This window comes from Glycine max, chromosome 16 (genome assembly GCF_000004515.6).
Source record: "Glycine max cultivar Williams 82 chromosome 16, Glycine_max_v4.0, whole genome shotgun sequence".
Classification (NCBI taxonomy): domain Eukaryota; kingdom Viridiplantae; phylum Streptophyta; class Magnoliopsida; order Fabales; family Fabaceae; genus Glycine; species Glycine max.
Genome location: NC_038252.2, coordinates 37,144,388 through 37,157,933, shown reverse-complemented (window position 1 = coordinate 37,157,933; position 13,546 = coordinate 37,144,388). Strand labels below are relative to the sequence as shown.

General features: G+C 32.3%; 2 protein-coding genes across 4 annotated transcripts; one reads left to right on the top strand and one right to left on the bottom strand.

The window, feature by feature from the left end:
- Positions 1 to 2,830: 2,830 nt before the first annotated feature.
- LOC102668185 (uncharacterized) lies at positions 2,831 to 8,526 on the bottom strand. Of its 2 annotated transcripts, XR_001385574.3 has the most exons (6): positions 8,272 to 8,526; positions 7,215 to 7,374; positions 5,868 to 6,249; positions 4,407 to 5,041; positions 3,632 to 4,051; positions 2,831 to 3,496 (listed from the first exon to the last, which is right to left on the bottom strand). XR_001385574.3 is itself a non-coding variant. In XM_006599610.4 (5 exons), the coding sequence occupies exons 1-5, from the start codon at positions 8,351 to 8,353 to the stop codon at positions 3,937 to 3,939; spliced, it is 1,374 nt and encodes a 457-aa protein (XP_006599673.1). In that variant the 5' UTR covers positions 8,354 to 8,526; the 3' UTR covers positions 2,831 to 3,936. The 2 variants fall into 2 exon arrangements, 1 of the variants encoding a protein (XP_006599673.1); XM_006599610.4 differs by having other exon boundaries at positions 2,831 to 4,051.
- A 1,963-nt stretch (positions 8,527 to 10,489) lies between these two features.
- On the top strand, positions 10,490 to 13,089 carry LOC102668068 (probable leucine-rich repeat receptor-like protein kinase At1g68400). 2 transcript variants are annotated; one of them, XM_041010649.1, is made up of 4 exons: positions 10,490 to 10,816; positions 10,899 to 11,639; positions 11,852 to 12,241; positions 12,327 to 13,089. In XM_041010649.1, exons 2-4 carry the CDS (start codon positions 10,916 to 10,918, stop codon positions 12,923 to 12,925), a joined length of 1,713 nt encoding a protein of 570 aa, XP_040866583.1. In that variant the 5' UTR covers positions 10,490 to 10,816; positions 10,899 to 10,915; the 3' UTR covers positions 12,926 to 13,089. The 2 variants fall into 2 exon arrangements, with proteins under 2 accessions (XP_040866583.1, XP_006599672.1); XM_006599609.4 differs by having other exon boundaries at positions 10,490 to 11,639.
- The last annotated feature ends 457 nt before the right edge of the window (positions 13,090 to 13,546 follow it).

Genomic DNA, 13,546 nt, shown 5'->3' with positions numbered 1-13,546 from the left:
AAAAATTAACATAGGAAATATTCTGCGGGGTATTGGGGTTTTATCTTGGAATTTGTTAGCAAGGGAGGATAGCTGTTGTCATTTCATTTTCTGATTGTATTGGCTTGTTAATGAACTTGATTTAGGTATCTCATGTACTGCCAGGGACGTGTCTTGCTTTAATAGTAATGAAACTTTGCTTATAAAAAAATTGTCTACAAAGAGATAGATATAACAACGTAAACAAGACCTTTCATATTTAAAATATTAGATTTTTTATCTTTTCACCTGACCTCATGTAACAAACAAAAAAAAAAGGCCTAATCCACTCCGTTTCCTAGGTCACAATAATGGAAATGAAGAGTTGGGATATTATGGAACCACTAAATGGACCAGTCAAAGTAGTAAAGGCTTTGAATCCCATTTTTAAGGCCTTTTTCTAGGAATGAGCACCCTAAAGCGATGCAGTAAATTATTTAAGCATATATAAATGTTAAAGGCTTATTGGGTGATTGATGTGCACTCAATTATTATAAATGCCAGCAAGTGCCAGTCATGTAAACAATGCAGTTATGTCAGCAAACTAGTGTAGTTTGCTTCAATAGAATACAAAATAATCAAAGGAGAATTATATTTACAGATACCCTTATAGCTTTATTAGCAATTCAAATTAAGATTAGTTATTCCTCATTTACATATTGCTCTAATTAAGTAAAAAAAAGTATTCACAAAGAAAATAAAGTGAAAAAAGTGACCATATATTATAGAACTCTAACAGAGATGTAGAAATAGAATGTCATTGTATTGGACGGAATCATTAATTTTGTGTACAAGTGTGCTTACAACAAGAAAGTAGAAGGTGAATATAACCCTAGTAACAGAATGAAGATAACCAGCGAAGCTTCTAACTAATTATAGCTCACATATAGTCCCTGTTATCAACCACTCCATTTCACTACCACAGTCAATAATAAGCACTCAGCTTTTTGTGCTTATGCATTATAATCCAATCTTTAACAACAAGCTGTCGGTAGTACTAGACTCAGTATTCTTAAAAAAGGTCTTGAGTTTGAATTTTGTAGAAATAAAATATGATTGAAAAAAAAAAAGAATTTCACTAAAGATGATTGATCAGATTTTTCGATAAAGATTAATTTTCGATAAAACTAGTGGTGATTATTTATTACTAATAACATAATTTAATATTTTTTTAGCTTGTGAGATATATGAGCATATAAAAAATCATGACTTATAAGATGCAAGTTTGAATCTTGTTATTGATGTATAAAAAACTTATTATTAATTTTTTAAGTACCATAAATTTATTTAAAATTACTCTTTGAGCTTTGAAATTTGTCAAGACTCTTTGATGAACTCTCTATATCCAACTCACCAAAATTTTCTTACATAAAAAAAAGAAATTAACAATATAACCTTAAAAGTTGCATTCATATGTATGCTCCTACCCCTCCTCCCTCTCAGTCTCAATCATGATAATCACCAATTTGATTGTAATTACTTCCTAATTATGTCACTCGGATGCTTTGAGAAATGGACGATATTATAATCATTTTCGTTATTAATAGCCTTAAGTCACATTGAATGTTTGTCTAGATTGAAATTTTGTATTGAGAGCATTCCAATGTTTTGGGGGGAGCTAATATGAAATGTTGATTAGTGAACTAAACTGAGATGCTAGAACCAAATATTAAATTGACGTTGCGTTTATTTAAAACAGTTGAGAATTGACGTTTCTTGTTTGCAAAAGCCAGCACAATAATTTTATCAAGCAAACATCTTGTAGTGTTAGAATATACAAATTACTTTAGTTATAGTTATCTTGCAATATCAGCCAAGAGCTGTCATTCTTTAATTTCATATTACAATGTTGTGGCAATGGTTCGGCTAAATGATGAAATCAGTGACGCATTTTTGTCTGCCGTAAAAGAAATATAGCAGCATCCTACATGATCTCAACATATACTATTCAATTCAAGCAGGCGAAGGACAAGTATTAGTCTCTCATTCCCTGGCAATTTATAAATAAATGCACACGTTTTGAAGCAACATGGATCTTATTAACACTTTTCACTATATAAGATTTTAAAAAGTTAATAATAATAATAATAATAATAATTTCTTGCTATAAATAATTTTGTTGTAGACTAAATAAATATTATTTTTATAATTAGAACATATGGCCACCAATGCCAAAATTCACCCTCAAACTAAAGCTTATTTTTACATCCCCGGATTTTCTGTTTCGCTTGCAATTGATCCAATTTGAGATATATTTGATTTCCTTTTATTTTATACTTCTGCATTTGATTATTGCGACAGTTTTGATAATCACGGATTGATGCAGAAAAAAGATTGGTTCTTTTGTGCCAAGCATATCACCACACTCCCAAATTTCTTCTTAGCAACTACATTGCTTTCAAACTCCGGTTTCATAAAGTCGTAAAATAGTACATAAAATGTTCAAGTAGAAGTGTATCACTCCCTAGATTTTAGTAAAATTCAAATTACAAAATAATTTAAATTAAATTAATAATAGATACATATTTAATTACTTACTTTAGAGACAAAATACAATGCAACTTGCAAGCCGTCATTTTGACATCAATATAAACAATATAGAACTTTGCAACTAACATCCCTTCATTGCGACACCAAGATAAGCCATATGGAACCTTTTTCACATGCTCCACTACCCTCCATGTCTCCAATTCATTTGATTAATTTAATTTAGATTTGGTACCTCGTGTGTACATTAATCATTGCCTTTCTAAGTTAATGTTGCAAACTAGATATATCAATACAGCAAGAATTTTTTCGTAAACATACCATGTTGCATCACATTATCCTTACTCAAACCCCAACGCTATAATTACATTGAAAAATATCACGTTTCATAAAAACAAAATCCCATCGCTATTAATGAATACTACTACACAGTTGCAGAACTAAGTTTTATTGAACTGTCATTTAATGTGTATATGGGATGACAGAGAGCCAATCAAACAATACCCAGCTTTACATGTAATCTGAGACGTTGTTCTCTCTAGCAGATAGCATGGAAAAAATTATTTTATATTATATTACATTATTTTATATCATATCATATATTAAACAATGCATAGCTTTACGTGTCATTTATAACCTGAACAATCGTGTTGCCAGATACCAAAGTACTGAAAGTAGTTCAAATAGCAGATAGGATTCAAATTACTTGCACGAGTTTCCAATCACAGCCATTGGTTCTCAGTGCTAATGCTTTGCAAGTTTGGACCAAATAAAGCACATAATTTGGATGGAGGGTAATCAGTATATTTAATGATAGAAGTAAAAAGTATAATTTCAAAAACCCTACCAATTTCTTCAACTTATGAGTCTTATTATGCATGAGAAAAAACTGCAGTCCTTGAAAACCAATTATTCTCAAGTTGGTTATTCTTCGAATGCTATCCAAAATGCAAAAGCCTCCACATCTTTCGCCATTTCACCCCTCCACTCTCTGCTCCTCAAATTCATATATGAACATACAATCCATAAACACAATTTGCATAGGGGAGTAAATTGCAAAATCATGCATTTTGTTTCCTATTGTTCGCACCATATGAAATTCATTTACAATGGGAAGCTAACTTACTGGATTAGGAATTGAAGTACTGATTTCCCCCTTGATGGGGCCAATGGAATAGAGGAGCTAGAAACTCATGCAAATGTCTTGCATTTAAAATGAGCAGCCAGCTGGATCATATAAGAAACTTGGCGGCAAAACCTTTGGGAATGTTGAAGGATAGCAAGAAAAGAGAATAGAATTTGCATGACCATGCCCGCTACTAACAGGTCAAAAAGAGCCAGGAACATCATGAATCCTATACATACCATCTGCCAGTGTTGCAAAGTAAGATTGGGGTTCTTACAAGTTGCACCATACACCTTCATAAACCTTCATGACTTTTTCCAGATATTTAATATGCCAGTGGCAAATGACTTCATATTTTCCCACAAAGTTGATTTCTGTGCACCCACTGCAACACTGGTCTCCCTTTTATTAGAGCTGTCCCTGGATATTTGAGAGAAAGTAAGCAACCTTAATATCCTATACAATATTTCAGTTAAAATTAGTCATGAAAAGAAATAGAGTAATATAAGGAAAAATGAAAAGGAGGGAAAGATTGTTTAAACTATTATTTAATTTGGACATTGTTTATCAATGTTTATGCACAAACACTGAGTGCCCATGGATATTTAACTGTTTGACTACATGTATGCTCACCATACTGAATTCTGTATCATTCCAATGTTATTCACTTGTGAAGTAGTGTTGGTACTTTTCAAGTGATAATGCAAATAATTGCAATATTCTACTGACTATAATAATAAACCTATATATTTAAAGAAGCTATGAAAGGACTTACATTTTGGACTCATCCAACTCTAAAGACCTATGAGATTGCCCTATTTTATGCTTTAGACCATCCACAGTATCTTGGTCTTTTCTTGCATATCCTTTCTCAAATGCTGAATGTTTTTCCATATCAACAAACTTGGAATCATGGGTCTGACCTTCACTGCAACTACTTACAGATTTTTCAATAAAAGGAGCAGAAAATCGGTCTATTTCTTCTTTTAGTGGGTGCCTTTCTTGAGTAGCAGAATCAGAAGAATTAGATACAGCCTCCTTGCTCTTCACATCATTTGGCACCTTGAGACTTGAATGCAAAAGCTCTCTAGATAGGTCTTCCAAGTCAGGTTGCTCCCTTATCTCACAATCTGCTTTTTTAATGCATTTTTCCTCCACTTTTTGATGATCTTCCACACGAACAAAATCATATTCACGGCCCTGAGCTTTGTCATAACCAGTACCATCATTTTCACTAAACAAAGGAGAATGTTCTCTTTCCTCTTGAGAATGTTCAGGTGCAAAAGAATCAGAATAAGTAGAGACAGCTTCCTCACTCTTAATATCATTTGGCATATCGAGACTTGATGGGTAAGGCTCCTTAGAAAACTTTTCCACAATATTACTTTCAGGAGCAATACAATGATTACTCTGTCATTATAAAAGAAGGAAAATTATAAGTATTACAAGATAACAGCTTATTTTCTTAAGATAATAAAACATATTATTCAATTAATATTATTAAAAATAAAATGAATAACAGTGATGGTTTAGGGACCAGAACCAAATGGTGAAACTACAGACTAACAACAATACAACATAAAAAAAGAATATGCAATTTTGCCAGAGTAGATCAATTAGATTTAGAACAATTTTTTAAGACAGATTTAGAACATTTATCATTCATCTGCATTTGTTTGTACATGAATTCCTAATAGAATGCATTCATTATCATTAAAAAAAATCATAATTTATAAGCGCACTACCTATTTTGATGTTTGGTAGAGGATGAAGATAAGGTTATACAGATACGGTATGGCTTTAAGTTTGAAGCTTTGCAAATTTATGATCAGTTGAGTTTAGTACAAGTTAGAAATAAGAGTGAAAACGTATTCACAAATAAAATGTTTTCCACCAGAAGAACAGACCCTATTAGAGTAAACTAGAACAAATAAAATGTTCAAATTTCAGAATAGAATTAAATATCAACTATTAGAAGCATTAGACAATAGACATTAAGAACATCTTTTGTATCAGTAATGTATTTGCATTTGAACAAAAAACTGCAAAAATATAATTTATAATGATTTTACTTTTCTCTTTTGGCCTTTGAACTACAGTTAAGATATTTACAACCAAACAAGAATCATACATAACAAAAATATACTCTGATCAAGTAGACCTAGGATCACTGCTTATCTGTAACTACTATATTTACTATATTCATAACTAAAAGCGATGCTAATGCAATGCTTACTGGTGTAGACATAATTTCAAGTTTGTCAGACAACCTCCTCTCCAAATAGGAAGTCTGTGGCTCTCTCTTTTCTTCAAGATGATCATATCCAGTGTTAACACTCTCCTTGTCATCTAAAACTACCGATTGAGAATCATCTTTGACAGGGCTTTCTTTTGCAATCTCAATATTACCAGATGGAACATTCACAGGTTCAGTGGTAAGTAGTTTACTCTCATCAAATTTCTTTCCCACAAAAAACTTATCCACACTGTTTGAAGAATTCATTTTAGACTCATATTCTAGCTCCAGAACGATTTCCCGGATAACATAATAACTGCCACCAACTTGTTTCTGGGTATCTGATATTTTTGGGAATTTCCCAGCATTCTCTGCTCTATACCTGCAGAGAGAAACAATATATATTCACTAACAAGTAATAAGACACAGTTCTACAATAACAGGAGTCCATATCATTGAATAGTTAACCAGATCCATAAACGGTGAATGTTTCTAACGTTGGCACTATTTCAAGAATAAAAGAAGGGACCTTCTAAGAATACCAAAATAAATTTCTCGATCTTTTTAGTACACTAGCAAAACCCATTTTTCACCACTGAACAGAGACAATTATAAAAATATGAAGGTTTTATGTATTCTGCTTTCTGTCTTCAAGGACCCCCTTGTTGCACCTCAAGGAATCAAATTAACACAAAAGTGAGATAAGTGCAGATATAGGTTACTCCAGTATGAACTAAGATATCATAGGACAACTTAAAGAATTTATGTAAACACATTATTTCATTGTCAACCATAGACAAAAGATTAGCAATAAGCAGGACAGATCAATAAAAAACAAGTACTTAGTTCAAGCATGGCCACAAGAAACATTAAAAACATCTTCCTTTTTTTAATTCCTGCTAGCCATAATTTGTTCTATTACCCCTTATAATTTGTTAGGATGCAATAATTTTGTTGACATTTTCTTGTTTTGAACATGAAGCTGGATTATTTGCTTTTGAAATCCTTGCACAATGTCTTCTGGACCAAAAGATTAGGTCTCCAATACAAATTTGAATTTCGTATATATCTTCTGAATACTCGATATATCTGAATACTCAATATAAAGCATATACTAATTACTAAAAAAGACGAAAAAAAGGAGAAAAAATACAATACAATATAATAGACAAACTATTTTAATTCTAACTGCGTGTGAAAAATAGTCTGAAAAGGGCAGGTATTCTGTGATGCTAGCATCCCTGAATAATTGGTACACCAAAATGCCAGGATGAATCATAATGCAGGAAAGCAAATGTCTTGGAAGTTGGAAATAAAGCTTCAACATAAAAAGAAACAAAGAAATACTTGTTCACGAAAGACTCCACCATAGCTCTCCTTTGATGTCTTGGAACCCTTTTTTGGCCTTTTGGGGCTTCTGGTTCCTCAGAAGGGACAGAAGCAGCATGTGACCATCCACGCTGCTGGAATTTCGGCGGATCAGCAGAATAGCATACCTCATAGAATACTGTCAAACAACATAGTAGATATATAATCACATTATTCAACAACAGAATCAATATCTCAGTATTTAGTAATGCATTACAACCATAATTCCAAAGAAAGGCATTGCAAAACAGAATCAATACTAACAACTAGAACCTCCAAAATGTCAAAAATACCATTCACATTGATATGCTTCAAATAACACCAAAGCATTGATTCAACAAATAAAACTTAGCAAAACTACAAGAAGTCTCAACAGATGCTTTCCCGGAAAGCAACAATCAGGAGCATTAACGCAAAAGCTTAGTCATATTTCTTTCTGTTTGTGTGTAAAATGATGGTAATAAAGTTTGAAATTACGACCTCATGCAAACTACCCAAACCTTCCACCACTAGGCCGAACTCACCCTGTGTTTGGAAACACGTTACAGGGCTGAGACGTGGATCCCTAAAGCAACTCTGTAGTTGCTTTAACTGCATTTTGACGTAAAAAAATAAATCAGACGTGGATCCTTGATGCTATTCCAAACACGCATTCAATCCTCAAACAATTCCTCTTTTAATATCATTATCGTTTACTCTCCCCACCCTTTTTCCAAAATCCATCCGAGCATAACAAACACCTCCAAAAAGAACCTAACAAACATAAGAAAAACATTACAATGCCATTGCCCTAATCCCCATTCTAGTTCAATTTCTAGCAGTTGAAACAAAATCATGGCACTAAGCCTAAACTCATTAAATCACCACGAAATAGGGTCTAAAACAATGCAATCAATTAATGAGCTCAGATTGATTTCTATGTCAGACCCAACAACAACAAAAAAAAAAACTTAATCTTAAATAACACAAAAATCTGAATAGAGGTGATTTGAGAAACACAAAAGAGGAAGGAGATAATAAGAGGGAAGAAAGTTACAGTGATTGGATTTGGGAGTGAAGTTGCGATTGGAGCGAAAGGAGAGGCCTTTAGTGGTTGCGAACAGAAGCTTCTTCCTCATCTATGTGACTGTGCTTATGCAGAGAGAGAAAGGGTTTAGGGTTTTGCAGGTTGAATCATTCAAATTTCAAAACGCGCAGAGATGAACATCGTTTAAGCGTTTCGCTGTTTCCGAATTCAATTGGCGTCGTTTTCAACGGGCGTTGACTAATGCGAATATACATTATTTTAACCTTTGCATTCTAGGCAGTAAATATTTACTGATTAGTTATTGCCTTAAATATGCTTTTGCCTTTTATAATTTACTTTTTTTATTTTGATCTTTATAATTTTTTGTTATTTTGATGGTTATATATTTTTACCTTTTTTTATAATTTTTAAAATTTAAATAATGACCTTTTAAAATTGTTATTATTTGTAAATCAGAATCGCCAATTAGATGTATAAAATAACAGTGCATTGATATTAAAAATTAAAATATTAAATTGAACTTAAACCCTAAACCTTTTAATTATAGAGAAAATAAACAGAGGAACACAAAAATAATTTAGTCAAAAATATATTTAAAATCCTACTTTATAATAAGACATATTACATAAATAAACCAGTAAATATGTATATCTAAGTAGGTTGATTAGACCAAGCTATCTTTTTATAGGTCAATTGATCTAATCCTTTATGCATGCATATAAGTATATAATTTCAGGATATATATAAAAAAAACTTAACATAATAGTAAATATGATGACAAGGTTTAAATACTTTTTATCCCTCTATTTAAACAAGTTTTTTTTAAAAAAATTTATTCATCCTTAATTATTAGTGTTATTTTTTCAAACTACTCCCTTATTTTGCAATAATCCTTTTTTTTTTTTTTTTACTTAACTCAGGACTATAAAGCTAACTTGTCAACGCATCTATTTGTTCTTCTATTATCTCCAACTTTTGCTACAAGTTTTTCCCTAATATAATCAATGCATATATCAAAATCTGAAATTAAGTCCAGATGAAGTATTATGCCCTATTTGACTCACCTTTCATTTTTTAGGTTTAAGATTAAGAAATTCATTATATCTCATGAAAAAGTCCATTATAAATATTCATATAATTATTTACAGCAATGTAGCAAGAAGATACAACAGAACAAATGTAAAAATAATATATATAAACAGGTTCCTATCTATAAATGTTTCTATATCCCAATTATCGGCTGAAATGATGGCGTGATCAAATTAATTAATATATGGCATGCGTAGCCACGAATCCACGGCGATTAATCAGTGCTTATCTTTATCTTCCACGAAACCTTTATATTTTTAAATTACTTAGCTATAGCATAGCATAAAAGTCTTCACTAGTTATTGGCACAGTACTCTCATAAGCTCTTTAAGCTAGTTTTCAAAATATTTTATACTATTATTTTACTAGAAACCAAAAATGAATTGTGACACAATGGAATAATTCAGTCTTACGAGAAATTCCACAATTGCTTTGACATCTGTTAATTAATTTTCTTTAGTTAATGTAATGTAAATGTTTTATTAGTATAATTGGTTTAGATAAATTATAATATAAATAAAAGTATGTCTTCAAAAAAGAAATGCCAAGCAATGCCATAAATTTTTATATGATTCAAAATTATGTGATCCTAGTCAATATATATGTGATATATGATCGATCACATTTTTTTAATTTAAGAGAAAAAGTTAATGTGTTAGTGAAGATTAGTCAAGATTAACTAGTTTTAGATTATCCAATAATTTCTTACTTTTTAACAAAATTTGTAATACAATTTGCAATACACTACTATGTATAATTTGTTAGGAAAATATTAAAAAAAAACATTAGAAACTATAAAATAATGAACGAAATTCATTACATAAAAAGTGAAACTTACAAAATTTTATAATTTTTAATAAATAATAAAAAAATGTGTTAGAAAATATTTTTTAAACATTTCACTTCTCCAAAATGATACATGTTACTCTACCAAAGTACCAACCATAATAACGTTTGGGCTACCTTAGCCAACCACCAAGAAAATATGCATTTTAGAATATTGAAACAAGAAATTGGATAAAATAAGGTCGACAGGGTAAGCAACCATGAAAAATGTCCAAATTAAAGATCATTGACATTCCTTGCTTCCCACGATGTCACTACATTTGAAACAACAAACATTTCTTATTCATGAACAACTTAGTTACCAAATAAAAATGTGGAACAATGCATCATGCAGGATCCTATATAAAAGCTGTCATCTTATGTCACTATAATTAATATACTATAATAATGTTCACAGAGAAATTGGAAAACCTTGTTCAGACCGCTCCTGTGTCCTGTCTAACATTATGTTCGGCATCTTAGCACAACTTTACTTTATCAACATCGTCAAACTGTAAAATAATTAGAGACAAAAGAGGTTATGATATTATTCACACACTGGTCATACCTGGTTGCTTCAAAAATCCATGTCAACTTGTTTTGTGCAATTTTATCCACCATCATGAGCTTGGCATTTAAGGTAAGTCTTTTGTGCGTGATCTTGTTTGTGTCATTCAAATTCAACATGGTCTTGTGTATTGAACTTGAGGAATACTATCCAGAAGAAAGAGATGCTTTGATGCTCATAAGGGATTCTTTGAATTCTTCTGTCAATTTGCATGGGAATTGGACAGGCCCTCCTTGTATAGACAATCGTAGTAGATGGATTGGTATCACTTGTTCAAATTGGCATGTTGTTCAAATTGTTCTTGAAGGAGTTGACCTTAGTGGTTATTTACCTCCCACATTCCTTCTAAACATAACTTTCTTGAGCCAACTTGACTTCAGAAACAATGCACTTTCTGGACCACTGCCAAGCCTCAAGAATTTGATGTTTTTGGAACAAGTCCTGTTATCATTCAATCACTTCTCAGGGTCAATTCCGGTGGAGTATGTTGAAATTCCTAGTCTACAAGTGTTGGAGCTGCAAGACAATTACTTAGAGGGTCAAATTCCACCCTTTGACCAATCATCATTGACAAGTTTCAATGTGTCATATAATCATCTGTCAGGGCCTATTCCTGAAACTTCTGTGCTGCAAAGGTTCCCAGAGAGTTCATATGGTAATAATTCAGATCTTTGTGGAGAGCCATTGGATAAGTTATGTCCTATTGAACCTCCTGCCCCATCTCCATCTCCATTCCCAGCACTGAAGCCAAATAAGAGGAGGTTTCAAGCATGGATTGTTGCTTTGATTGGTGGTGCAGCTGCACTGATTCTTCTTTCTCTGATCATTATTATTGCTTTCATGTTTCGTAAAAGACGTACAAATGGAAAAGAATCAATAAGAAATGATTCAACAGGTAAGAATTATCTTATACATGTTAATTCCACCATTGATTTTCCTAACAGATTATTGCAATGCTATTTATGCAAACTTTCTAAGATAAAAAAAAATGTGACAAAACATTCGTCTAATAAATTTAGAATGTCATAACTTTACGACTCATTTAAGTACTAAAATGCAGTTTCATGCTGATTCAGGATTTCTAAATGTTTAAATTTTTTCATATAGAGTATGTTTTTAGGGCATGGGCAAAGAAGATGGTGTCTTATGCTGGGAACAGTGATGTTTCTGGAAGATTAGGGAAATTGGAATTTTCCAACAAGAAATTGCCAGTTTTTGACTTGGATGATTTATTGAGGGCATCAGCAGAAGTGCTAGGAAGAGGGAACCTAGGCATTACATACAAAACAACACTTGAAACAGGAACTGTTGTTGCAGTGAAGAGACTTAACCACATGAATGAACTCAACAAAAAGGAATTTCTCCAGCAGATGCAATTGCTTGGCCAGATGAAGCATGAAAATCTAGTAGAAATAATCTCCTTTTATTATTCAGAGGACCAAAAGTTGATCATATATGAATTTATCTCTGATGGCACTTTGTGTGAACTCCTACATGGTTAGTTCTGATTATTTCCTTCCTTAAACAACACAACATAACTAACTCAATACACTAATATTAATTCATAATCTTTTGGTGCTAGAGGGTAGAGGAATTGGAAGAATACCACTTGATTGGACCACAAGACTTTCCATCATCAAGGACATAGCAAAGGGTCTTGTTTTCCTTCATGACTCTTTGCCTCAACACAAGGTCCCTCATGCCAACCTCAAATCATCGAATGTCCTAATCCATCAAGATAGTAAAGGTTACCATTCCAAGCTCACAGACTATGGTTTCTTGCCACTACTCTCAGCCAAACAGAATGCAGAAAAGCTAGCCATAAGGAGGTCTCCAGAATTTGTTAAAGGGAAGAAGCTGACACACAAAGCTGATGTCTATTGCTTTGGCATCATTATGCTAGAGATTATAACTGGCAGAATACCTGGTCATATCCTAGGTGAAATTGAAGAAACAACCAATGATCTTTCAGATTGGGTAAGAACTGTGGTGAACAATGATTGGTCCACAGATATATTGGATTTAGAAATACTAGCAGAGAAAGAAGGGCATGATGCAATGTTGAAGTTGACTGAGTTGGCTCTAGAGTGTACAGATATGACACCAGAGAAACGGCCAAAAATGAGTGTAGTATTGGTGAGAATAGAAGAGATAGAGCAAATGAGAAAAGAGAATGACTGAAACAAATTTAAGTCACTGCAGCAGGATGTTTTATTGTCTTGCATGAAGTGTTTCATGCACCCCAAGAATGTCCTTGTATTAATCTGAACACTCAATTCATATGACAAATATGTACGGAGAACATTTTTTTCAGAAGAGATAATAATCTCTTTGATTTTGAGAAATTATTATTTCCATTGATTTTTATTTTTTCCTTTTTATGATTTTTTTTATTTAGATTTACTTTATGATTTAATTAAGCCAGATGACAGGTAATTATGTAGTCAACTTTATCCGGTAGGATAAGATTTTATTGTTATTGTATAATTTTACTTTAGAAGACCGTAATGACACACTAGTACGGATCATAACATATGTACCAAATACAGAGAAAGTATTTATTCACAGTTTTGGGATTGAAAATATGCCTTGTTCTAATAAATATCATCTGGGATCACCTTTCCAGTTGTACTTTTGTTTTCTCCCGTTTGCTTCAACTGTGTCCAGATTTTGGTACCTCAGAATATCCCAGTTAAGCTGAGCTATTTATTGAATGAAAGTATGTTTATCCTCTCCATTAGACAGATTCATTTGAGAGAAGAGCATCATAGATAGTGAATTAAGCATTTGAGTTTGAAGAGA